The following is a 27,627-nucleotide window of genomic DNA, read 5'->3' on the forward strand; positions in this document are numbered from 1 at the left end:
AAGCAGTATAGCGGAACAAAAGATGTTGGTGCTATAATGTACAGAAAATGGGATTTTGACACCTTTGATGATACTATAAAGTGATTTCTTTGGAAACTCATTGGGCAGAATAAAATACTGTATAATAAATTTACTCCAGCAATGGGACTTTTGCCTAGGAGGTCAAGAAAGACAGAGCATATAGAGGCTCACTTCAGATCCTCCCTGTTGTGGATGCTATTAGGGAATATCTATGTGTGTGTGTTTTAGTGGTTAAATTTCCCATCCAGAATAAAACTTAAGCATGGCTCCAATTGTGCCATCACTGACAAAATGGACTTCCATGTCCCCTTCTGCAGCACAGCAAACTGGGAGAAAGCAGGGGGATGTCCCAATGTGTGAGCAGAACTCTCCATGTCCAATGTTGGCTGTTGCTTAAAGCAACCTAGACTAGATCAAGGCAGGCAATTCCAAGAATTGTCTCACAATACTCAGAGCACATCATTCAGTGCTTATTTTTCAGAGTTATGTTCCAGCACAGAAATGCTGCAGGTTTTGTGCTGTAGGAGCAGGAAGTGCATATAGCCTTCAAGACATTACTAGAGAGACCTAGCAGTATTGTTTTGACCTTAAACACCTAAACCCAAGTAATTAGAAGCAATACTTCTATGAGCAATTCTTATTTTGTAGCTTCCCTGGGAAGAACTAAGAGTAGCCATGTGTTTCAGTCTAGGTCCTCACAACTACAGCAGAAGAGTGAAAGGCTTCTCCTACTTTTGTTACTGTACTTCTGATACTTGGCAAGCATTAAACTAGACAATGCTACTTTAATACTTGCCCAGTACTAGACAAAGAACAATAACTTTAGGGTGTTGACCTTATTTTAGGTTTTGACTCTATTGCCAAATTTTATAAAGCTTTTCACATTGCCTTTACATAAAGAACGAGGTGGGAAAGGAAGAGAAGTAAAGGTAAGACCATAGCTATATTACTGCCTCAATATAAAACCAGCACACTATAGTTATTTACCAGCAGAGGTACTTAAACATGGATAGTTTAAGTTGTTATAGCTGTAATTTGGCTGTAGTTAATTCTACAAAAATGTAGCAAAAGAATTAGATATAAAATACATAGCTATGCTACACAAGTTCCTGAGTTACTTAACAGTAAAAAGGAGTTTCGGCATATTCATATTGGTACTTCATGGGGTTACAGAGGTTAAAAAAATATGCACTTGCCAAAACTTCTTTCCCATTATTGAACGATTGGAGTTTTGCTATAATAGAGAGCTCCGGCTATTGGGCGGTATAGAAATGTAATAAATAAATAAATAAATATGTTACGCATAAGGGCAACATCAGGCCTATAGCACTGCTGTATTAGCAATTTATTACACAACATCCCATTCTCCGCTTGACCTTATATAGTTTTGATGCCCTCTTAAGTTTTTACAGCAGTTAAAGAAAACTTCAACTAAAACTCGGGGAATTTGCATAGCCTCTCTTCGTGGACCGCACCAAAGATAAATACAACTTGGTCTTGCCATCAGTAAAGATACAGACCTGTATAAAAGTAGAATTACAATATAGCTATAAGCTCATTATAAATTGTTCGATTTTTTTTTAAAAAATCACTAAAATATCCAACTTTATTAACAGTATATTTACATATTTTCCAGCTTTTAGTCAACCGTGGTGAAAGTTAAAAAAGCTTAAGCAATAACCACAGCACAAGATGAAAACATTTGAACTATACAATACTTTATACACGTTTTATACAAAGGAACACTTAAATAATACAACTGGACACAAAAATATACACTTTTAGAGAAATTCACATCAGTAATTGTATAAAGCTCTCTCCTGTACTGTGGTCCTGAAACTGCAGGACAAACCCTTGGCTCTGAAGTGTTACTTGTGACAGTCCTGAAAGGCCACTATAGAGTGAGGATTGCCACTTCGATTATTAGACAAGGTACTTACCATTCACGTCTCACCCTGCAGATTTCCCTCACAAATAAAGGAGTAGGAAAAGGCAATCAACTGTCATTTGCCCTTAACTCCACATTCAATAGCTACTGATCCTCTCAAGTAATAGAAGTGGCAATCCAATATAGAGCACATTGACATCTTCAAGGCTATCAGCTTAGAGTTGTGTATTCAAGTTTTGAGGTCCTTATGCAAAACATCCAAAGCATAGTGGTATCAAATTGTATTTAGGAAGGTAGAATTTTGGAGCCAGTAATAAAATCTTCTAGGCTCACACTACCCACTAGTTTAAGTACTACATATTGATACTATACTTAATTCAAAGAACAAAGAATTAGCAGAATAATGCACTTAAAGGAGTGTGTACTGTTCAGGATGTGTGTTCAACACATGATTGTGTTAGTAAAAAGAAAAAAAGAGCCTGTCAGTCACTGATTTGAAAGTCAACCCAATTCACCTTCTTGGTCAAGTGCATCTATGTTAAGGCTTTGAATTCATCTGACCCAAGATTTTACGGATAAAATAAATGGGTGCCCAAGTCTTGCTAGTATGTCTCATTGAGACCAGCATGAAGAGAATAAAGCTTAACACCTTCAGGAAACTGATGCAGGAACACATGCCAATACCTGAAATATATATAGTTTTGTTTCAAAAATTAAGATGTACGGGTTTAATATTTCATTAGGACTTTATGGCAAAAATCCTAAGTAGTTTTTTTAAACAAAAAAATTAAATTATAACTTCTTTGGAGAATTTCCCACTTCCTTTTCGTGGTTCTTACAATTTTCATGCAAAGAGATAAATTCCTTAAGACCACCTTAAGAAATACATTTTCAATGGAAATGGAATGTGCATCCAGAACTGCAGGTGGAAAAGGATAAAAAGAAACTCGCTCTAGGAGTCCGTGAGTTTTCTTGTCATACATTTGTGTCTTGTAATAAAGGTTCTTTGGCTTCCCCGGGGGCCTGTGGACTGTGTGGATGGCCATGGCCACCACAGTGTTTTTTCCAGTTGCTAGATCGGACATTTAAGTTGGTGTGTTCAGGAATAAACAAGGCAACAAGCAGAGCCAGTAATACAGAGCAAGCTCCAAATAAGAACGGAGGACCAGGAATGATGGAGTTCTGGAAGGAAAACACAGAATAAGTTTAAGACAAAAAGAAGAACAAAAGCACTTTAGTTCAGTTATTTAAATGATGTCCCTGTTTATATTATCGTATGTCAGAACTGAGTGGACTGCACAAAAATTTGACATTGTGCTTGATTACACCATGTTGCACAGATTTCTTTCTCACCCCACCTGCTAGCCTTAGAGATTAAAGGGCACTGAACTTTGAGTCAGTAAACTCATAAATAACCTGTTAAACTTGCCTCTCGCTGTTGATTTTAAATTGCAGAATTGCTTCAGATGTTACCAAACGTCAAACAGGCAAGTGACCAATAGTAGACATGCATTATTTTTTGTATCCAGGAACAGAATCCAGAACGAAGTGAGCACACAATGGCATTGTGGTTTTTGCCAGCATTATATTAGCCTAGTAATAACTGGATCCTTGCTTGCATGAATTTTGCTGGCAAAATCTAAATTTACACTCGCATACAACTCCTAAGTGATGTGTGCATACCATTTCTAAGTGATGTGTGAGTTTTCAATCAGAAATCAGTTCTAAGTAGCATATGGATTTTCACCATAGTGTAAAAAAAAGTCCTTGCTCACTTGTGAGTCACTGCCATTTTCAATTGTCAAGGGTATGAAATAGGTAAAAACACTAAACAAAAGAAATTTTTTTTCCAACTATTGATAGATTAGCAGTATTAGCAGTTTTATGAATCAACAGATAAACCCTTTGAGACACCTAAATCAAAGCTGAGATTAAAAGAAGGAAATATTTTGAAATAATTACTACAAGACGTGAAACTCAATGGTAAAGTTGAGTTGTAAACACAAATGTTATATAAAACAAAGACAGGAAAGTCAAGTCCAAAGTTAAATGAAACAAAGACAGGAAGAATTTTCCAACAAGGCCATAGAATAGTGCATTGTCCTATATTTAGTGAGGCACAAGATGGAGCTTCCACCTCATAGGCACCCCTCTTACTGCATATAACATGTCTGGTGTGAATCAGTGTTTCACAGAGCCTTGGGAAAGAGCCCAAGGTATGCTCCTGCACTCTACCATGTGGACAAATCCATGCTAAGGCCATACCTGAAAAGATATACACTCAGCAAAGAAGGGCTGCCAATTGCTGCTCCTTGATACACAGGCCTGCAACTATGAGCATTTGGCGTAGATAGTTTACATCAGGGAGGGGAAACCATTTTTCTATCAAGGACTGCATTGCCAGCAATGGCAGAGACAGAATCCAAACTTGGGTGAGACTTGCAACTTTGCAGAATTATACAGTGCTGTGTCACACCCCTCCTGCTTTATATGGCAGCCCAGCTGCAGGCTGCATGAAGCTATGCTAAGAGCTGCATACAACCCTTAGACTGCAGATTCTTCACCAAGGTTTACATTAATAGGTATACACTTTAAAAGCATGTGTGAAATGTTTTTGCTATTGTTATGCATACAAAAGACTGGAGACAATACCTGCTGCTGTGGGTGGTACTGGGTGGCTCCATTATTTTCTATTTCATCCAATTCTACATGGAAAATGTAGAATATAAAACCATATAGTGCTGGTCCCAAGCCATTACAGAGTCCTCTAATTCCTGTTATCATTCCTTGAACGACACCTAGAAAACAACCAACATTCAAAGTAGTGAGCTACAAACAAAAGCTTTCCTATTCTGGGCTCGTGATAAAAAGACACTGCATGTTCAACAAATATTTGTCTGCCTTGCCTGGTGATAAACATTTGATCTTTAAACTAATACTCAATGTACTTGTTTGGGTAGGGAAACCTGTCCATTTCCAGTAGGGCAAGATCTCCACCAGCACTAAGGAGAAGAGAATTTTCCATTTAAGATTTTTGAGCACCTACCTTGTTGGTCAGCATCAGCAGTCCGTGAAACAAGTGCACTAACGGCTGGAAATGTGATGCTAGACATAGCTGCAACAGCTCCTGCTGCCCACATCATCCTGGGGGGAAAATTACAATTGATAAGGGAAGAGATGTCTTGCTACCATTTAGAATTTCCTCTTACAATTTTAACAAAATGTTAAGCCAATTTTACTTTGAATTCTAAATGGGCAGGTAAGCACTCATCATGACAAGAATGCATCAGTTTTATATATGTATGCATAAAGTTCAGTCAGTGCTACTAGTGCAGAAGGCAGCAAGAAAATAGCCTGAACACCATATTTAAGGTCTCCATAGAAGCAGCAAAGAATGATGGCTACTTACTGTCAAAATGCTTCACCATAATTCTACCAATCATTCTATGCCTAGTTCTGAATAGAGTCTTCATAACAATAAACACTTATGGTATAGCTGTACAATATATAGTCTCCAATACCCTGAATAAAAGCAAAGCACTGGACTTGCATGCGAGAATGTTTGAGTCACATAGTATTGAGGGATAGTCTTAGATAAGAATACAGAAATGTAAGGCTCATTACTAAAGATCTACCAGACCAATTTTGCTCATTTTTGTTTTAAACTGAAGCTTGAGCAGTGCAGACATACAGAAAAATTTGAGAGATCGAAGAAGTTCAAAGCTCGACCTTTAACAGCAATTAATTTCCTCCATGCCAAACAGGTAGGGCAGCCCCAATGCCGGTGGGATGACAGACAGTCCTGCTTGGCCAATCAGTGTGGCATGAAGGGGGCTCCCAGGCCCAGCCGCACAGCTACAGTGGCAGCGAGTAGAGGGAAAGGGACAGAAGTGGCCAGTTAGGACATGTGAGGGAGGGGGCAGGGCCACATGGGGGGGGGGGAGAAGCAGGAAAGGAACAGAACCAATAGTGCCCATGGCAACACGTGCTTTACACTAGTTTTTAAAGTCTTCTAAATCAAGAACAGAGTAAGCAACACAGTAAAGTTACTTACCAAGATTCTGAGCCAAAGCCATACCAAGCAAGCTGCAATATTTGAAATCCCAAGCCCAGCAGGATGGTGTTTTTGTTTCCAATTGACCTCATAAGTAAACTCAAAACTATTGTCTGAGGAGAGGAAAAACCCATGTTTTACTTAATACTGTATATTACTATTGTAAATAAGCACAACACCTCGGAGATTTAATAAAAGCATTAGCTACAGAAACGTTTGGTTCTTAATCAGTCATATAAATCTGGTTTGTAAGTAGCCAGAGACTGAGAGCATAGAATAGAGGGGACACAAAATGTCCGTTTATGATCAAAACTTCTAGGATGTTAAAATATTTTCCAAAATGCATACATCCTTAACAACAATTCTTAAGCTTTATTCACTGCAGGCCACAGTTTTGGTTTGCTGCTTGTCAGTAGACCATAACATACTTTTGCATTATAGCTGCCATTTGAGACACCTTGAAAGGTTTCCAAGTAAAAGCCTCCAGTACTCTGCTGAAGTTATACTGTGTAGGCCAACAAAAATGAATAAATGCATGTGGAGAAAGCAAAGGGAAGCACTGTTAGGTTTGCACACGGCTCCTCATCACTGAAATGTTCATCAATCCAAAGACTATATTATTAAGGCCCAATTCTTATGTGCTTTCTGCAGCAGACTTGACATACGAACACTACCTAACAAGAGTTGCTGCAATGTATGTAAACCTATTTGTCAGGTAGGTCAGCCACATTGTGGGAAGTCTGCCAATGCTACTGTAAGTTATGTGCCATATCACAGCAGCACATAGAAGCCTTTCAAACAGCTCCCATATTATGGCTGCAACCCAAGACTTAGCCCTGAACAGAAGCATCATGACCAACAAACCTCTCAGTGACACAGAAGATACATAAACCTAACAAGGTCCACCAGCTGCATAGGAACAACTTCTGTTTCTTTTCACATATTTATTCTATTTCTATCCATCCCTTCATAAAGGACTACAACTCCCATCATATGGTCATTAATGAAGAAGATAATGGAGGGCACCAAGCTGGAGAAGGTTGTTTTGATTTTTACTGATCATTTCCTTGCAACTTTGTAAACAAAAATCAAAAGAAAGAAACTACATAATAGATTGATTCCATATATTAAGATAAACAATTCATGTAGGGACATATATATTCAAATTTATCATTTCAGAAACGAACAAAACCTGACCACTTCCTTATAAATTGATTTTCATACATCTGGTTATCATAAGCCCGAATATAATATGTAAGTTTATGCACTAAAGCTATGTCCCAAATCCTATAGAACTAATCAGAGGTGGTGCCACTTTGCTTTCCCAATACATAACAAGTGACATTTTAGCTAAAGTTTGTAATAAACTCAACATCAGCTATGTCAATACGTCATTCCAAGTAAAATTAATATACTCTTAATGGTTCCTTTGGAATGTTGTTGCCTATAATCTGTTCAAAATAATGCAATACTAAGTGCCAAAAGTTTTTAGTTTTAGCACAACTCCAAAATACATGTGTATAATCTGCATGAGCTTTTCATATCTCCCACAACTATCTTGGGATAAACTGCTTTAATGCCTCTCTTAGTTCCTCAAATAAGAACAGCCATGCTAAATCAGACCAGGGGTCCATCTAATCCAGCACTCTGTTCACACAGTGACCAACCAGCTGGTGACCAGGGACTCACAAGCAGGACATGCTGCAACAGCACCTTCCCACCTATGTTCCCCAGCAATTGGTGTATACAGAATTACCGAGTCTGACTCCTTGAAGGAATTCTATGAAGAGAACCTCTACAACAACTGCATGATGGTTGGTTATAGTTACCTGTGCAACAATGGAGAGAATCCCAAGGACTGCTATAAATGCTGCAACACTTTCTGGTGAAAATCTCATTATCTAGATAAAAAATTGCCATTGATATTTAAAGGGAAATGAACAAGTGTGGTCAATTTACATACAAGTTTTTAGTTACATATGTATCTTTAAATAAAATACTGAAGATAGGTGGCAAAAATAAATCAACCTGAAGACTTTTACTATTGTACAGACGTGCTGAGCACTACTCATTCTTCCAACAGGAAATTAATAATAATAATAATTGTATCCCGCCTTTTGCCCAATACTGGGCCACAAGGCAGTATTACAAAGTTTAAAACATACATGATTCCACACTGGAGTACAAGCAATTCACCCTTTTTATGCATAGCTATGATGGAATTACAACCCAGAAACTAGCAACTGAATCTATCAACAATCAATCTGGCTTTGTCATTCCTTATTCTTCTACAATCAAGACAATATGAGGCAAATGCTTACTTGTCTGAGGTACAAGAAGAAGCTGGAATACTGGCCTGCCTCAGGGAGGTAGGAGAGAAAGACTGTTATGCAGATTAGCAGCACTATGGAATCTTGACCAACTTTCTTCAATGACTAGGATGTGGAAAGAGAAAAAGTCGTCAAGCATCACCCCCTATTAAAAGCAAATTTGATGGTCTCATACCTCTCAGTGGGGCAGTGAAGGGGGGCACCCATGGACAAAGCAGGGATTTCATACTTGGGGATCTCCTGAAGCATGCAGAAAAATATTAAACACTGCTCATCTGGTCCTGAAGCTCAGCGGTCATATCTTATTATAAGGGCGGGGTGGGGGAAGCAACTTGTACAGAATTATTTCTCTCTACTGTTAATTGAGAATATATAAAACTCTCAGGGAAACTGAGGCATGGTTCAGAAGTTACTATTTTGACATTTTATCATTGTTAATTGGAATTACCAGTACTTTATTCCATGCCTTACTCAACTGAGTAACTGAGAATTACAGCAAAACAATGACAGAAGCCCTTAACAAAATCCACGTGGCCCAATTATTGCCTGATCCCAATTTTAGCCCTTCCAATTGGTCCTCATAAGCCACACACCCTACTTTGACTCAACTACACTGAAATGAGAAAATTCTGGGTTTTTTAATGCGTTATAAATTAGGCCAAGGTCCTGCAACAATGACTCTCTCCCTCTTGACCTCACTACATTTGAAAAGTACAGTCCAGAAAGGGGAAAAAAAATTCCAATGCTGGGCAGACACAACAGAGAATTCCCCGGAGTAGGCATATCAACATGAAACCGATGGCACAGGCTGATAGTGATGCACAGTGGGTATTTCCTTTCACTAATCAAACTCCCTTGATTAGTGAAATCTCTGCAACCATCTGTCTCCACACTGTAATAAGATAACATTCATGTGGATCTCATCTTGTTCTGGGCTGGAAGCTATTTTATTATTTATTTATTTATTTATTTATTACATTTATATCCGACCTTTTTTCCTCCAAGGAACCCAAGGCGGCATACGTAACCCTCCTCTTCCTCCTCTCCATTTTATCTTCACAACAACCCTGTGAGGTAGATTGGGCTGAGGGACTGTGACTTGCACAAAGTCATGCAGTGAGCTTCCATGGCCAAGTGGGAACTAGAACCCGGATCTCCCGACACCCAGTCCATCACTCTAGCCACTACACCACACTATTCTCCTGCCACTCCCATCAATAGAGAAGGGAATTTCTAGGAAGTTGTTCACTGCTTTCGTATCACCATTCCAGAAACTCAAAGCAAAAAACAAAAGCTAGCTAGGCCTAAGTATTCTTCTGCAACAGCCTTGCTCCAGCAGGGCCTCCAACTCAAACAGGCAGAATCCAGTCCTCTGCATGGTTCCTGATGGCCATTAGAGATGGATTCCCTCCAACCAACCTGTATTCATTCCCCTGCTTTCTGTTCAACTTTTTGTTCTTTTGGATCTTGACATTTCCCCAAATAATAGTTTTAAAACAGTTAAGTGTGTTTTTTCCATTTGGCTGGAAAACCCTGTCAGCCAATGTAGACAGAATCTAAAACAGAGAAGACTCTTGCAGTGTGGCAGAGATTGTGACTGAGAGGCGGAAGTGTCTGACCCAAAGCAAGTGCATGAAAAGAGAGGGGCAGGTCGGTAAACAGCTAGCTATGTAGCTTAAGCAGGATCTTCCCTGGGGACATAACAAGGTAGGATCTGGATAGACAACTTAAGTAAACAAAGCAATGAACAACTGAAAACCAGCCAGGCATATAGCCAGACGCTAATAGTGGAGGCGGGGCGGTGGCAGCTTGAACTCATGAAATCCTCTAGTTCAAGGGTGGACAGAAAACAGATCTTGATGTTTTAGACTTCAACTTGCTAGCAGTTCTGACCATTGGCCATGTTTAGCAGGGGCATCTGCGAGTTGAAGTCCAAAACACCTGGAGATTTACCTTCTGCCCATTCCTGTGCCTAGTTCAATAATTTACTAAATTAGCAAAAAACAACAACCAAAGAACTAACAATGCACATGAATAAAAGTTAAACAGTTTCAAGTAGCCCGATAGCACTCCCTGTACCAAACATTTAAATACATTACCGCAAATGGGTCGGCTTGTTCCCAAGAAATGGGTGCTCCCCAAGAGGCAGGCCTCATCTTTTCTGGCAATGATTCAGGTACAGCAACAAGGATAAAACAAATATCCAATAATGCAATAGCTGTAGCTAGGACCACCACTAGACTGTCTCCATACACTCGACCAAGGTAGGCACCAATGGCAGGGCTGGTAACTAAACTTGCAGCAAAAGTAGCTGAAACCTATGAATGACAGCAAGTGAAAATACTTTTAGTGAGTAACCACATGCTTTGCTGAAGCTCCCAAATACTTTTAAGTCTTAAAGATACATTCCTTGATCAGAAAAAGGGGACAACACCACCTTTCTGCCACACAGTTGCAATTCAAGGCAACTCGCAGAACTATAAATGTAACTGAAACCTATGAATGACAGCAAGTGAAAATACTTTTAGTGAGTAACCACATGCTTTGCTGAGGCTCCCAAATACTTTTAAGTCTTAAAGATACATTCCTTGATCAGAAAAAGGGGACAACACCACCTTTCTGCCACACAGTTGCAATTCAAGGCAACTCGCAGAACTATAAATGTAACTTTTAAAAAATAAATAAATCTGGGACTAGTGAGATTTGGATCATTTCTTCCTGTAGCAAGTGTTGATCTTAAGATAGCTGAAGAATGGCTTAAATTATAAATCAGCATACTTCTGTGGCATTAAGAGAGAAAGAATATTGTGTTCTGACAAGATGGAAATATAAAGTTGTACTTTAAAATGCTAATAGAGAAGGGCTCAAACCGTATACATGCTGTAAAGTGTTATAAACTATATTTAAAAAGTTATAATTACTAATGTATATTGTGTTTAAAACATTAAAAACTCCAACATACCAAGCCATAAGCCATGCTTCTCTCATGTTCTTGGGTTATATCTGCTACGTAAGCAAACACCACTGAAAAGGTCACTGCAAAAACTCCAGAAACAGAGATAACAGCAAAATACCACCTAAGAATAAAACACACCATAAGATCAGAACTAAAATGGAAATATTAAAGGCAGTTGATCAATAAGTACTTCAGACACACACCTATTTAATTCTGCCTGTCCAAGTTGCATATGTATGTTATTTACTGTTCTAACCATTATCCTGACAGTCATAAATACATCATCAACAATGAGTAAAAAGCACTATGGATAGCATACATAAAACTAGGATATACTTTTTCATCAAATTTGTAAGAGTCAACTATAAAAAGTGAATTGTGTGTAGTATACAACAATTTTATAGTTCTTCATATTAATCTATAAAAAACCCAACACAAGTCTACTATAAGGGCACCACAAATAAAAGGCCAGAGCACTGGACTTCTTTATTAGGAAAGTTAAGCATAATGTCATCCATTCTCTGATGTCACTTAAAAACAGTTTTCCAAAAAAACCAAAAAAACACTTTTGGAAAGTCTTTTGAAGAACTCTTTCAACATTTAATAGTTATTTCTACAGAGTTCAGCCATTAACTTACTCGGAATGCAATTTCATGAAATACAGCCCAGTAGTTCTCTACCACCATTTCTATGACACCCCCATCTTTTCAATGTCATTAAGAAAGCTTGCTTTACAGTTGTACTATATACGACAGCAAAGCCTACCATAGGTTACCCCACCATGAAACTATATCCAGATGTATCCATATGCTCATCTTCTATCAGCCCCCTTTGAATCATTCACTCACACCTTTTCTGTGCCTTCTGCGTGCTGCTTCCTACACTTGAATCAGCCTCATACTCTCTCTATTTGTCAATCCAATTTCCTTCTCCAAGACAGTCCTCAAGAACCACCTGAGCTGCATCACCTTTCCTGCAATGTGAGTCTTCCTTTCCCAATCTCCACTACTTATTTTGCAATCCCCAATTACCTCCCCAACATCACCATGGTCTGACTAATGCAACTTGCTGGTCCTCTGGGCATAGACCATTAGTTCCATACAATGCATACTACATTTATGGTACCAAATATTTATTTATAAAAATGTTTATATACTGCCTTTCCGACCTCAGAAGGCCCCTAAGGCTGTTTACAATTTAAAACAGCGGTTCTCAACCTGTGGGTCGGGACCCCTTTGGGGGTCGAATGACCCTTTCACAGGGGTCGCCTAAGATCATCGGAAAACACATATTTCCGATGGTCTTAGGAAACTGTATTGACTGAACTATGTCATGTATCATCTTTTGTATTATTAAAGCTATTGTTATGTATTATTTTCATTAGCAAACCATCCCATGACAATGGATCGTGTAGAGAAGAACGAAAATAATTTTATGGTTGGGGGTCACCACAACATGAGGAACTGTATTAAAGGGTCGCGGCATTAGGAAGGTTGAGAACCACTGATTTAAAACAATCACTTAAAAAGTGGCCATAAAAAAGAAAAGAATTCACAAACCATTTAAAAGATGTTAAAAGCTTGGCAGAATAACAACACCTTTGCTGCCAGCCTACAAACCAAAGAGGGAGCCAGCCAAACCTCCCTCAGAAGAGAGTTCCACCAGGGCGCTGCCACAGAAAAAGGCCTGTCTTGCGTCACCACCACGCATGCCTCCCTTGGTGGCAGAACACAAGGGCACAGCTTCTACTGACAACTGCAACTGACAGGCAGGTTAATGTGGGAGGAAGAAGCCCTTCAAATATCCTGCTCCCAAGCTGTTTGGGGATTTATAGGTAATATAAACACTTTGAACTGGGTCTGGAAACAACCAGAAAGCCAGCGCAAATGAAATAGGATTGGCGTAATATGCTAGCATCATCAAGCATTCTAGACACTATATTTTGCACTAATTGCAGTTTCCAATCACTCTTCAAGGCCAGCCCCATTTAGTGGCTAAGATCAAGTATAGTGCACATTACAATAATCTAATCTGGACTGACTAAGGCATGTGTCACTGTAGCCAGATCTACCTTCTTTAAGAAGGGATGCAACTGGCACACCCGCCAAACCTGGGCAAATGCACTCCTATCAAGAGCAACTAGTCGAGAGGGAGTACAACCCATCCAGAACAGGATGTACGTCCATACAGGCAACAGGATGTAGATTTAAATCAGGGAAATCTGTTCAGCCACAAAGTTCACAGTTCTTAGTAGTCACTATCACAATTCTTGGTAGTCACAACCTATCAGTTTTGAAGATAAATAGAACAAACCCCTAGGCACCAGGAGGAAAAGCAGGACACAAATATGCAAACAAACGCAGCACCGAAAGTATTAAGAACTTCTACTATGTTGCGTGCTAGTTTTAGTACAATAAAGGCTTCTTCAGAAATATGTTGACCTGGATCCAAAGAAACATACAGATAGCTCTGTAGCTCAAGGGGGCTTTGGACTTGCATTTCCCACACTGCACCCTGAGGGCCATGTGCCAAATCACTTTGGAACCTGAAAGGAAGCTTCAAGAATAGAAAGAAGTGTGTGCTGTTCAAAACAAAAAGTAAAAAAACCCACGTCCCACTTGCCATGCCTAAGCCTTACATGCACGCAAAATAGCTCTTTCGATCCTGTCCACGATCTTTTTGTGCTACTGACTTTTGTGTGAAGCCAACACTAGTTTAATGTCCAAATAACAACACTTCAAACAAAAATCTAAGGGAAAAAAGGTCTAATATGCAATGGGTAGGTTGACCAGACAAATAATGCATCCTTATAATTAGAGGGTCTCTGTTGTATTGTACATTCCCTCAGTGCTTTGAGTAATTGCAATTCTCCCCTGTAGGCAAGAGAAAACTTCCTTCAGTCACAAAAAAGTGAGTATTTCAACAGAGAAATAGACCTAAAAGTGGCATACAACTAGCCATTCAAGAGACACTGACTTAAGACATATACAGTATATTTCCTACGGCAAAATCAATATAGGGCTCGTTCTTGTCCAGAAAGTTAAGAGAGAGAGAAATAGGAGAGCCATGTGAACCAGATTAGAGACTTCAAGTTTAGAGACTGTACTCCGGGAAAGTCTGAAGTGTACGAAAAACAGCAGTGCTGCCCTATTAGCCTCCAGTATTGTCTGTGAGGAAAACAAACAGAGAAGCCAAGGACAGTTTTCTATGCCTTACACAATGCATTCACTGATAAGTGATCTGGTATCCTGCCAACAGGCCCAATCATGGCTTGCACAAAGACAGCTGAAATGAATTGAAGAGGAGTGTGGCATTTTAAACTAGACTTACAAACAATCTCAACTGCACAGGATATAAAGGCAGACTTTGAAAGAGACACTAACCATGGGCTGATCTTCATTAGTGGAATTGGTGCACAAGTAAAAAATACTGTTAACAACAGGAACGATTTTCGGCCCCAAACGTCAGACAGAGCCCCAATCAGAGGGGCACTCAGGAAAGACAATAAGCCCTGTGAAGGAAATACACATGCTTTAAGTGAAGGAAAACACACACATTGAAAGGAAAGGAACAATTTGCCTGTTCCTTGAAACAACTAACGATTTCTCCCAAACAAACAGAGAGTTACAGCACCCATATGCTGGACCTCTGTCACATAAACAAAGTGCATGACAGGGTTATTAGGCCATCTCTTAGTCCACTAAAACAAAGCAATGCAGTCCCACAGAACCCCTCCAAGCTTTGGAGGCCAATTTGCAGCAGCCTTTCCCTGTGTTGTAAAGCAAACCAATAAACACTCCCTCACTAGGATGTCCATCATGAGCATGACTTACCTCCAGATGATCAGGAAGGATTTTTTTCTTATCCTTGAACATGCCCCCCAATGATTTCTGGGTGGCTAGGCTAGTAGCTTTTGCAGACGTAGCTGCAAGGCTGTAAGGAGTTCTGCAGTACTATGGCCTCTACCCACCCATTATCTCTCTGTGGCAATACTTCCAGCCTCACAGAGGGTAAAAGGACAGCTGTTTCCAAGACCAGAAGATTGTCCTGGCTGTCTCTCCCTTCATGGAAGGATCAGGAGAATAATACGGCGGCATAGTGCCCTAACACTCTGGGGGCAGCCAACACCAACAAAAACGAGGTCTGCAGCAAATGAAAAGGGACATTGAAACACGCAAGTTGTGGGGCTAACACGAGGTTTTGTGATATGCTTTTCAAAGAACATTTCTCCCTACAATGTGGCATCAGCCGTGCAGGTTCAATACAGCATTTAAGACTGATATAAAGCATTCTTATCACGTCAGGAAAAAAATGCCTGTAAACATTTTTTTTAAAGCAATACTCTAACTCCATGTTAGACAACCTTCAGAAGTCATGCTGCTGCTTTATGTCAGTATTAGAAACCGAGACCTACAATCTCCCACAGAGCTTAAACAGGCTGCTAGAAGTATGTACAGGGGATGGTGAATGAAAGCCAATTTAGTCCATGACTTGTAATGGTTACAAAATTAAAAAAAACCATGACCTCAACATAGATTAGTTCAAAATAAGAGTAAAACTGATAGAGGCAGGACTTATTAACATAGAACGTATTAGATCTTTTGGGATCCCCAGTGCATTCCATGGCACCCCCTCCAACATTCCATACAAGTTATTGAGCTACCTTCAAGGCTAAGAAGTGATCTCCTTAGACAAAGTTAATGAGTCAATGACATAGTTTGCTTTGGCATAGTTTGCTTTGGGGCTGTTCATGCACTCCCTTTAAATGAACAGTGCATTTTCAAGGAGTGCAAGAAGTATAAGAATAGAATACAGTAGGCTGAACTGGAAGAAATTTAAAAATGCAAAGTGTCCAGAGAAGGAGCCAAGAGAAAAGATGGTGGTGGTAGTGGCCCATGAGGAGATTTGGATGACAGCGATGTTTAAGTTGGCAGAATTGGAATGGAAACTGTTTTGACAGAAGACAGATTTGTGGAGAGTAAATAGTGATTTGTGGAAAGGATTGAATACGAAGTGATGAGGGAAGAGCTGTGTATGAGGTTTGCATGGGGATGCTCAAGCCCGGCTGGGCAGAGCTGTATAGTGGATGCTGATGAAACGATTTGTGGAACCCGGTTATGGGACAGGATGGTGCAGGGTATTTTTAGATACTAACCACTGGGCTTACTACAAGCCCTCCTCAAAACTGGCATGGGGGGCGGAGAGAATGTAGCCTCTGGCTAGTTGAGGAGTGTGACCTTCCAGCTCATTTGAGCTGGAGGTCTCCCAACTCTTGGGAAACAATAATGAACAAAAAAGTGCCTTTATATTTCCCACTATGAAAATGAAGAAACAGATGTTCTTGTGAAATTCCAATTTGGACTCAGGCCCAGGTCTCTCTGAGGTTATAAACCTATGTCTGGATTGTATCACTTCAGACTGATGGTGAGGCTTCACATGCCTCCTCTGGTACAGCCCAGAGACAATATGACATTCAATTACTTCCCGCTCCAGCGTGTCTCTTTGCAGCTTCGGAAAACCACAATTAAGTCCCTTCATAATCAAACTAGGGTAGTTGAATCTATCTACGAGTAAGGTAGCACTGTTCCACAGGCTGGTAAATTTAATAATTCAAGCTGAAGGTCAGGATATCTAGGATTGAAGTGTGCTTGACTGAGTAGTACAAGCTTCTACAATACCTTCTGCACTTCACCTACCATAGACTGAGCAGTCAAGCATAGCAATGCAATTTTATTAGGTCATGTTTGGTCTCGCTCTTAATTTACAACTTCAAGTAATATTGAACTTCAATTGCTGTGCTTCATTCATATACAGCTCTAATTGGAAGACATTCTATTTATAAATAAATCATACACCCCAACAGAAAGGATTTAATTGTTAGTCGTATCTTACCTTTACTCCTTGGATTAGGCCATTCATTAAAAATGTATGTTTTGGGAAGGTTTCATGCAAAACCTGTAAAGTAATTAGGCATATGACATATTAGCAGAGGACACTCCTACAGTAGCATATATAGGCTAGTAAGAAACAAGAAAAATGCTTGGAAGTTATTAACCACAATTACTATCACCACCAAAAGATCCTTATCTACACACAGAATTGATTAACTTCCCTTCATAGCAGAAAATGCTGACTACTGCTAATACAATTATTTAAACAGAGATATCAGTTTTGTGACATACAGTGGGACTGGTTGAAGTAAGAAGTGGGAATGGCAACAGAAGAGTGACATGTTCTATAGCTAAGAGCATGCAACGGTTGCGGTGTTAGCATGCAACTGTGTCACTCAACATGAGAATGTCTTCTAACACAAGCTACACCACAACTGCTGATGTACTCCCAATCACATTAGGAAGAAAGCCATAACATGTATGCTGCCTTGGGTTCCTCGCAGGAGGAGGAAAGGCGACATATAAATATATTAAATATATCCAGGTGGCAAAACTACAGGGAAAAAACCTCTTGCCCTGATCTTTTAGATACCCTTCCCCATGAGTAAATTATGTCACTTTGGTACAGGCAACGTTAGGGAGCCAGTATAATCCATTATTCTGATACCAAGAGCAGATCTTTTTCTATCATGATAGAATAGCACACAATAAGCATCATTGATTACGCTCTCATACTGTGGAATGGCCTGCCGGGAGAGATTCGCCAACTTAACAGTCTTTCTGAATTTAAAAAAGCTATAAAGGCTGATCTCTTCCAGCAAGCTTACCCAGTCGAATTTTAAAATGTCTGGCTGTTATTTTAATAATGTAGCAGTTTTATATATTTTATATTATTTTTATATCTGATGTTGTTCCCTGCCTTGATCCAGAGGGAGAGGCGGGTAATAAATACATTTATTATTAATAATATTATTAAAACAAAGAAATGGCGTTAATGGGCAGGAGTTTGTTTGCTACCCCATTAACTTATTTGCATGCTCTGCACAACTTGTAATTGTGCGAAAGTGGAGAACTATTCCACATACAACATTTGGAATTGTATGTTCTCAGTGCTTCATGAAATAAATGTGAAGAAAAGGTTGCACCTTATGGAGGGGTGGGTCGGGGAAGAATAGGGCTGTAAAGATAGAAGGCATGACTAGTGTGCATGCTGAAGGATTAGGTAGCACTGGAGTCCATAAACAAGCCTCTCATTTAAGTAAATAACAAAATCCGAAACCCTACCCAACCACCCCAGATGCTGTCAGCATGTTTTGTGGTTTTCACTCCAATTTAAATGCTTGTGATGTTGCATTCTGCAATCCACACAGTACAAGTGTATGGATTTCAAAACTAAAGGGCCTTTTATTTTTAATCGACTGATCACGGTAGATTTGCACTATCCCATCAGAGAAGGGGGCCAGGGAAAGAAGAATCAGAGCACAGTTGTCACTAGAAGTTCTAAATGTATCTATACGTCTTTGAATTGTTTAAGCAACAGAATTTGTACATTATATAAACACAGCTTCTAAGGTTTTTTTTTAATGCCTCCAGTTCTCTACAAAGTCAGCTTTGACTAGTTCAATTACACTTTTCATTTAATATGATGAGGAAGTATATTCAAAGAGAAGACTAGCTTGTTGTTTTTATTTTACATCAAATACAAGACAAACCAGTCTACTAAGAATATATTGCATAAATATTTCAATGAGAACAGAATGCTTACTTGAGAACTTATCTCTATTATGTTATGCTCTTTGCACACAAATACTATTACAGATGGTTACATTACCTTTAATAAAGCATTTCCCCCAATACCTGAATAGCAACAAATCGCAACAGAAGACTTGAAAGCAAATTCTGCACAGATTCTTACATGCGTTTGCTCTTCCTTTTGCTTCGTGAAGTTTTGCTTTCAGTTCCTGTATGCTTAAGCAAAATGGTTCTTTCCCCCACGTCGGCAAACATCCCATTACTCTCTTAACCAGCTCTAAATACATTTACCTGGAGGAACCCTTAACAGATTTCACTGCAACATCTTTCCAAATAAGCATGCTTAAGAACGGAGAGAAACTGACAAGTCAAACACCCTTCCAAGATTATTGCAACAGTCTTCAGTCAAGACTCCTGGTTCTGAGACACAATTTCTAGCTTGCTAAACCATAATTTAGCAACTAGGAATAAGCAATGGGGCCAGGCACTCCCTCCTCAACTCTTACAGCCTGGTTTAATTAAAATGCAATTAGCTGTTATAACCAGAACAAGGAATTGTGGCCTACTGTCAGTTTATTAATCAAGATCATAAAGCAAACTGAAGCAGCAAGAAAGGGAGGGGGCAATCCAATCTCTTGTTCCCAAATGCTAAACTATGGCTTAGCAAACTAGGAATTGTGCATCTGAACTGGGCAATTGCCCACATAAGCCAGAAAACTATAATTGAAGTTTAAAAAGAAAAGTATCACTTACCACTAAAGTAGGTGCTGTCAGGAGTCCCCAAGCAAAAAATTCCAAAAATATAACTATCACAGCATGGTAGACACTAGGTGAACCTATTCCTTGAGGCTAAAAAGGAGAAATATGAGTGTTACTTGTTTAATAGGTGATGTACAAATAATGTTCTCAATGCAAGCAGTAGGAAAAGAAAATGAACATTTTAAGTCAAGGTTGTGGAATGTACATACAGTTGTATTCAGATACAGTGCCAACTATAGCATAGCTTAGGTCTGAAACATCTGCTCTTCCTCTCAGGATATTTCCCAGAGATTCCTAAACTGACTTCCTTTTGGCTAACAAACCATGGTCTACCATCGCACATGAAAGAGATAGTTTGATCAGTCATACTTTGCTCTTCAACAAGGATCAAACTATGACTTAAGTAAACCACATTTTGCTATTTTCAGGCACAATGGCAAACTATGGATTGTTGACAAACACAAAGCCAATTTAAAAAAAAATAGAGGTGAGGAGAAAGTACATGAGCCTGAGGCTTGGCTCTGCTTGTGAACATAACACCAAACCATGACCTGGTTTGCACGTAACCCTGGCAAATCATGGGTTAATTAACCCAAAATTTGCACAGCATGTTCCAAACATGTTCCACAGGATTTTTGAATATTCAACTCCTGATCAGGGATTGTTACATGAAGTCCAAACCTGGACACTATAGGTTAATCAAGGGTTCAACAACCCACAGTTAACTTACAATTAGTAATTAGGTTAACTCTGGATTATTTAACCCTCTTTTAATTAACCCATAATTTGTGAATGGCCCCATAGTCTGAATGCAGTCAAAGTGAACATTAATGTTGCAAAACTTTCAATACAATCTTACATACAATAAGAGCTGCCATTTATTTATTTATTTATTTATTTATCATATTTATACCCCGCTCCTCAGCCAAAAAAGGCTCTCGGAGCGGCTTACACTTCGCAAAAAAGACCGTGAATAGCTATTTTGACACTTATATAACGATTCTACTATAGGTTCTAGTGCTGGACCTCTTTAGAGAATTTTCATCAATCATCTCAGGACCATTTAAAGGTGGGATGTAAGTGTAATGAACAAACAAGCAACAACCCATCATTCACAACACCCAAAACAATTCATCAACCACTGAGTAACATCCAACATGGTATTGCTTGCAGAGATTCATGTTTTCCACTGTGGTCAGTAACTGAAGAATGCCTTGGAGGATTGCCATAGTCTTTTGCTAAAATGGATGCTAAAGTAAAACACTTTTCTGGATTACAAGCAAGTTAAGTTTAGGAATGTAGTAAGGGTGCCAACTGCTTATTGCTGGCCATAACATTTAGGGACCAGCAGGTAGGATGCTCATGTAAAGTTCTTTCACTTACAGCATTCCTCCAAGAACTCTCTGCATGAGGCCACATTTACTTGTGATTACAAGGGTAAAACATGATACAGAGGGAAAGGGTTGAATGCTGAAAAGCCTTAATTGCCACAGGATTCCAATTACTCATCAGTAAGGATTAAGTAAAGAATGCATGCACAAATCACAACACAGTGCAGAATTTTGACCTACACACAGAAAACAAGGACTAGTAATTTTTGTACTCTTCAATATCGGAAACTAAAACCAAATGATCTGAATTCCAAGACAACAGATTTTGAATGCACAGGGCACTGAAGGCAGGTAAAAATTGCCTCCTGTCAACCAGGCAGAGCCCCCCATCAGTGCTTCATATAAAATTCTTTCCCATAAAGGGAATGCACAGATGCAACAGCTACAGTACTTAGCTGTTTCTCCAGAGAAACTACTGGCATTGCCATAGCTGTGTTTGCAGATAGGGGTGTGCATGTTTCTGTAGACACACACACAGCGCAACAATCTCGCTCACCTCATGGTGAGCAGCGAGCCAAGCCATAAGCTTCCACCTAACTCTGAAGCTACAGAGTGGGAAATGATCCCTGTCCCTTCCCAAGCCCCAAACATAGGCAAAAGCTTGTTTCTGAACCTGACAAGAAATTGGAGCTCCAACAGGGAGGGGGGGAGAGAGAGAGAGAGAGAGAGAGAAAGCCCATGCACCTCTACCATCCTTCACCAGCTCTATGCTAGAGTGTGCTTCCATTTGTCTGTGAATTCATCTGGCATTTGCCAAGAATGGCAGGAGTTATCAGCACCCTGATTCCTCCCCTCACTTTACATAAAAATGCTCTGGCTCCTGCATCTGTACACTGAATCTTTGCTGGGATAGTGACACACCCAGTGCATTCAGACTGGGCAGCAGGCACAGTGCACTCATATGCTTGCCAAGCAAAGCACTCTGGCTCCTGCCACCCTCAATGTTTCCTTCCTTTTATAACACAACACTCAGATGCTAGAGCAGTGACAGAGCAGAGGGGAAGGGAGAGAAAAAATGTAGGTCCTGTGTACCATCCACCTACAGTATTATTTTTGGGACCATTGTGTGCCAAGGATTAATTCTGCAAAGGATTAAGGCATTTGGCAGTAACTAAAACTACAGCAACATCATATATTAATATTTACCCTAAAATTCTAACTTCGAGAATACTTGCTAAAACAAGTAAAAGATTAACCACATCCTGTCACACTCAAGAGCTGTATACCTCACTTCCTTAAAGTAATGGTCTGAACAAAGAGACTAGGAATTCATAGAATACTAATACAAGGTATAGCATAGAAAAGTGTAAGAAGCAAGAGACAGGCTCTGGTACTGCTAAAAACAGTTAAAATTCTTTAATAATTCTTGTTTGTATATAAAATGCTCAATGTTTCGGATTTGATAATCCTTCCTCAGGAGCTAAAATAAATGAGATTTGTACAGTTAAAAAAGAATTAGAATTAAAAATACAAACAGACAAGGAGAACATTATTTTTAATTCTAATTCTTTTTTAACTGTATAAATCTCATTTATTGTAGCTCCTGAGGAAGGATTATCAAATCCGAAACGTTGAGCATTTATATACAAACAAGAATTATTAAAGAATTTTAACTGTTTCAGCAGCACCAGAGCCCGTCTCTCACTTCTGACTCGCTTCAGTGGTGCTTTTCCCCCCTGTATCTACAAGTAGCATAGAAAAGGTCAGAGAAGATGTATTAATGTTTCTTCCTTTGTAGGGTGAGATTCTTTCCTTCAGCTATTTTAACATTATGCAGTTACATTTTCTTGAAAAAATGGAACTGTAAGATTAGTTAGAATTAGTTAGGGTTGAGGGTTTTAATGGAATTGTTTTATATGGTATTGTAAAGCGCCTCGATGCCAGAAATGGTGAGGTGGCGCTATAAAAATGCTTTAAATAAATAATAAATAAAAATAAATAGAAGCCGCACATAGGTGAATAAAGCATTATACTTCTTGAAAATATGGAACTGTAAGATTAGTTAGAATTGTTCTAGAAGCCGCACATAGGTTTTTTAAAAAAGCATTATACTTCTTAGCAATATCTGAAAGAACACGACTACAAAAAAAAAACCTTACCGCATCATCCATTTTTATTTATTGCTTCCAACTGACTACATTAATTTTATATATTAATACAAAAGTCACCCATGTTTATAAACAACTCTGCAACTTTTCATAAATACAGTTAGGTATTAAGCCTGCTCAAGACCGCCAATCATGCTTCTCTCTGGCATATAAAGTACTCAGCTCTTCCTTTATTTGAAAGAAGCTGTCTTGGGCCAGTTCATGCGCAAGCCACTTCCACATACTGTAAACAACCTCCAATTGCTCTATCGGACATTGTCAATGTGACGGGCAAACCTGGACTGATGGGTTGTTTAAGGGCTAAACAACCCAGCAGTTAACCTAACAAGTCATGGATTAATCATGGTTTATATGCTAAACAACCCATTGGTCCAGGTTCACACATGATGCTGGCAACCTCCAATTTTGCTGATGAGAGGTTACTTACAGAAACTGGAAGTGGCTTGCATGAGGCTCACAACCGGTGAATCGCGACTTAAATAATCCAAGATTTACTGGGGGACATGCAAACTGGGTTACTGAGTTATTTTATTTATTTATTTTATTTTATTTATTTATTACATTTTTATAGCCAATTGTCAGGAATCATGGGAGTTGTGACCCTCCTTTTTTTGGCCTACAAGTAACCCACCACTGCAGAGAACTCTTTACTAATGGCATCAAAGATTAAACCTGAATCTTTTACATGCAAAGTGTGTGATTTACCACTGAGTCATGGCATTTGGCATGGTTAGCTGTGACAACTTTGGTTGCTGTCTTGTACTTAAGGAGTGCAAGAGGCAGTTTTGCAGCAGTCCCAGTCATCCCTTTAAGGATGGGAGAGATAGCTTTGTGAGCAATGTACTTATTTCCTAACTGGAAAACAGCACTAGGTCACAATTGCCACCACCTCTCCTAGCAATAAAGGATCAACCTATGTATTGGTATATTACTGTTACTAGCTTCAACGGTCAGGAGGGGGTAATCACCAGGATTATTTAACTGCCCAGATATTTTGAAAGAACTGATAAAGCATCTAATAATTTGGATGTTTTACGTGAGTTTTATACTGTCCAGGTCCCTAGAAACCTGATCTTGGCTCCCAAAAAGAGTTCAAATTCCTATGGAATCTAAAATACTTGTTTTCCAGTTTCAGAAACTACAACAGCAGCTTGACACACAGAGAAAAACTGAGCAGGAGGTGGATGAAGATAGAGGAAAGTTTAATAATAAATTGCAAGGCTACATCTACTGAATCAAATTCAGTAAGTGTGGAAATATAAAAGCAGAACTCAAGACTGATTCCTCTACTTAGATTTAACAAAACCAAAGTGTGACACCACCCTTCCTTAAAAGCAGAAGCAAATCCCAGAATATATATTTGTTGAACAAGAAGGCAACACTCTATCAAAATTGCTCCATTCAGTGCAGTTCAAGATGATAAACCTTAGTAAATATCGTTATCGAATTGCTCTTAAGTAGACAAGCATGCAACCTCACACTTCAATACAACCTGTACCAGCACTATGAATTCCGGGGGTGGGGTGGGGTGCCTGTGTCCCTTTTCTATTCGTATGATTGATTCCAGTCAAAACAAAAAACCAACAAGTACGTCAATTTCCCCTTAGTTATGCTTTGTGGAAGAAAGGCAAGTAGAAAGAAGTTTGAGAAAGTGTGATCTTGAGGTACCATATAATACTACTTGAAATGGAAATGACCAGATAAAAAGCTGGATGTACAGCCCCAAATACACTGGAAGGTGATATGATAACATTATCCTATACATTCGCACACAAGCTGCCGACATATAAATCACTATTTATATGTACTATCACATAGTCCAACCTGATATAAATACCCAAACATCCCTGTTTTGAATACCACCAGGATACCTCTTCAATATAGAATGAATATCTAGGGGCAAGTGGGATAGCAGGAGGGGCGAAGAAGGGTACATACTGTCCTTAAACCTGATTTTTAAAAGAGGAATAAATTACATCTAAAATTGTGCAAGCTGGTGGGACCATAACAGGTGTTCTATCTACTTTAAAGCCAGTGTTATCAGCATTACGCACAGTATTCTACAAGTATAGGCTATGTATAACATGAGCATTACAATAACCCTAAGCTTAAAATACAGTTAATTAAAAGTCAAAATGCATTAGAGCATTTTTAAAAAATATTACATGTTTTACTATCTTTATCTTATCAGTGATCGCAGTTATCTGTCACTATTATTTCCCTTTTATAAATGGGGAGCACAGGATTTATTAAGACGTTACATAGTTTGTTCCCTCAGGAAATGTATAATTCATATATCTTAATCACCAGGAACACATTGTGTAAATTGGTAACACATGACTTTGACTATTAAACAAGATAATGAAATTCAGAACTCTGAATTAAAGCAATGTTTTACCAATTTGCACAAAACATTTTTCCTGTGCATGAAGAGACAGGCAGGCATAACTTCATAATGTGCAGAAATGTGAACACCTCACCTGCATAAAAAGCAACAGCAGATTCAGCTAAGGTGCTTCACACTTCATGCAGCAATTGTGTTTTCAGAGTATAAACAGGAGACCTGTCTCTAAAGACTCAGGGATACACACATCAGGGGACCTTAATTGGGCGCAGCTCGCTGATGCATGTGCACTCCTAAACACACAGTTGATAGCCACCATTCATGTTTTGTGTGTTAATCATGGAAAATACTAGTGTAAAAACAGCATGTCTGCTAATCTCAAACATCTATGGTCAGAAGTAAACTGTCTCCATTCCATTCATTTTATAGTTGACACAACATAGTGTCTGAAGGGGTTAAAGCAGAATCCAGCAATAGGAAACCCTGGGCCAAATCAGGCCCTCAAGCTGCCTATGCAAAGGCAAGAGGCCCATGTAACTCACAGATCATTTGGGGGAAGGGGGAGCAGGACAGAACAGTGCCTCCATCTCAAATATTTCAAAGAAGCCCTGCAGAAAAACTAGATGGCAAGAAAAGGATATATTACAGTGAAATCTCAACATCCTTATAGAGGTTACAACTGTCGCTAGAATTTATGGCGAAGATGGACACACAAGCATTGATTTTACACATCTTTCCCAAATCACAAGTGAAAATAGGGACAAGCTTGGATACCTGTAACGTTTAAACTGATCTATATTTCGTATTATTTTACTCTGCAACAATCCATCCTACACCAGCTTCTGAAAGTCTGTTAGTAAACATGCTACAATTTACTTTTAATTTTTAAAAAAACACCTGCTTAATAAAGTGTTTAATCGCACAGGGGATCTGGGTGTAACTATTATCACCCCTCCTTAGGTAGTTGAATGCCTATTAGTTTAGAACCAAAATGGCCCACCCCTATACACCTGAGACACTCCAGGGTTAGGGGTGGGCAACTCCTGATCTACCAGATGTTTTGGCCTACAACTCAGATCAGCCCTAGCCAATAGTGAGAGTTCTAGGCCAAAATATCTGGAGGACCACATGTTGCTCACCCTTGCTCTAAGTACACGTAATTATAGAAGTTAGGGATTGGGGATATATTGAAACAATTTGTAATACTGAAACAATCTGCAGTATGTATTATTTGCATTGGCGATTATGGGGAAAAGGGAGGGGAAACTAGCACATTCTAATGGGCTAGGAAAGTTTCTTAAAAAGGTATCCCTAAACCTCCCTCCAAAAGCAAAAGAGGGCCAAAATCAGGGAAATCGTTAACCAGGGGAAGCACCAGAGCTAAAATCCTGGTAAAGAGGGGCAGTTGGAGCGTTCGCCTTTTGGGAAGCCGTGGCAGTTAATCCCGATTTAAAAGCGGTTTGAATCTGAACGTGAAGATCAGGTATAAAGACACCAAAACAACAACACGCTGACAGGCCTCCCGTGGAACAGAGACCTCCGTAAAGCATCCCCTCGAGCCCAGCCGACCTTCCCGCTCTCCTCCCTCCTTTCCACAGGCCTCGTGCTCGCTCCATTTCCCCGCCGCTCTTTTTACCGTCCCGCCGTCTTTAATGATGATCTTCTTGGCCAGCAGGATGCTGCGGTTGGCGGCCCTTTTCTTCTTCTTCCCCGCTTGGGTCATTTTACCATCCTCCTAGAAGGCCGAGGGGGAAGAGGGCTAGGCGGCGAAAAGGGCGCGGGGCGGAGACGTCTTCTCTGCCTTCCCCGGCAGCAGCCAGGGCTTCGCTTCCTTCTCGTAGTAACAGGCTTCTTTCAGGCACCCGCCGGCGCCGCCATCTTGGAGAGAGGAAGGGAGGGGGAGGGAACAACAACCCCACCGCGGCGGCGGCGGCGGCGGCAACAGAGACTCACATCACGCGATCCCCCCATTGGTCAGGGGGCGTTACACGTGAGCCGAGAGGCCCCTCCCCCACAGAGTACCGAGAAGGAGCCAATCGCTTTCGTCGATTCGTTTTCACTCCCCACCCAGTTGGGAGGGGCCCGTGAGGAGCGCGGACGTTGGAGTTTGCGCTGGTGACTAGCTTAGCAGGC

General features: G+C 39.7%; 1 protein-coding gene across 1 annotated transcript; it reads right to left on the bottom strand.

Moving 5' to 3' along the window:
• Positions 1–1,576: 1,576 nt before the first annotated feature.
• MFSD14A (major facilitator superfamily domain containing 14A) lies at positions 1,577–27,385 on the bottom strand. Its single transcript, XM_063135794.1, has 12 exons — positions 27,131–27,385; positions 19,646–19,741; positions 17,142–17,204; positions 14,633–14,760; positions 11,256–11,370; positions 10,393–10,611; positions 8,285–8,398; positions 7,793–7,864; positions 5,964–6,076; positions 4,956–5,053; positions 4,562–4,707; positions 1,577–3,091 (listed from the first exon to the last, which is right to left on the bottom strand). Exons 1-12 carry the CDS (start codon positions 27,215–27,217, stop codon positions 2,885–2,887), a joined length of 1,458 nt encoding a protein of 485 aa, XP_062991864.1. The 5' UTR covers positions 27,218–27,385; the 3' UTR covers positions 1,577–2,884.
• Between the last annotated feature and the right edge of the window lie 242 nt (positions 27,386–27,627).

The sequence above is a fragment of the Elgaria multicarinata genome, chromosome 1, assembly GCF_023053635.1.
Source record: "Elgaria multicarinata webbii isolate HBS135686 ecotype San Diego chromosome 1, rElgMul1.1.pri, whole genome shotgun sequence".
Taxonomy (NCBI): Eukaryota; Metazoa; Chordata; class Lepidosauria; order Squamata; family Anguidae; genus Elgaria; species Elgaria multicarinata.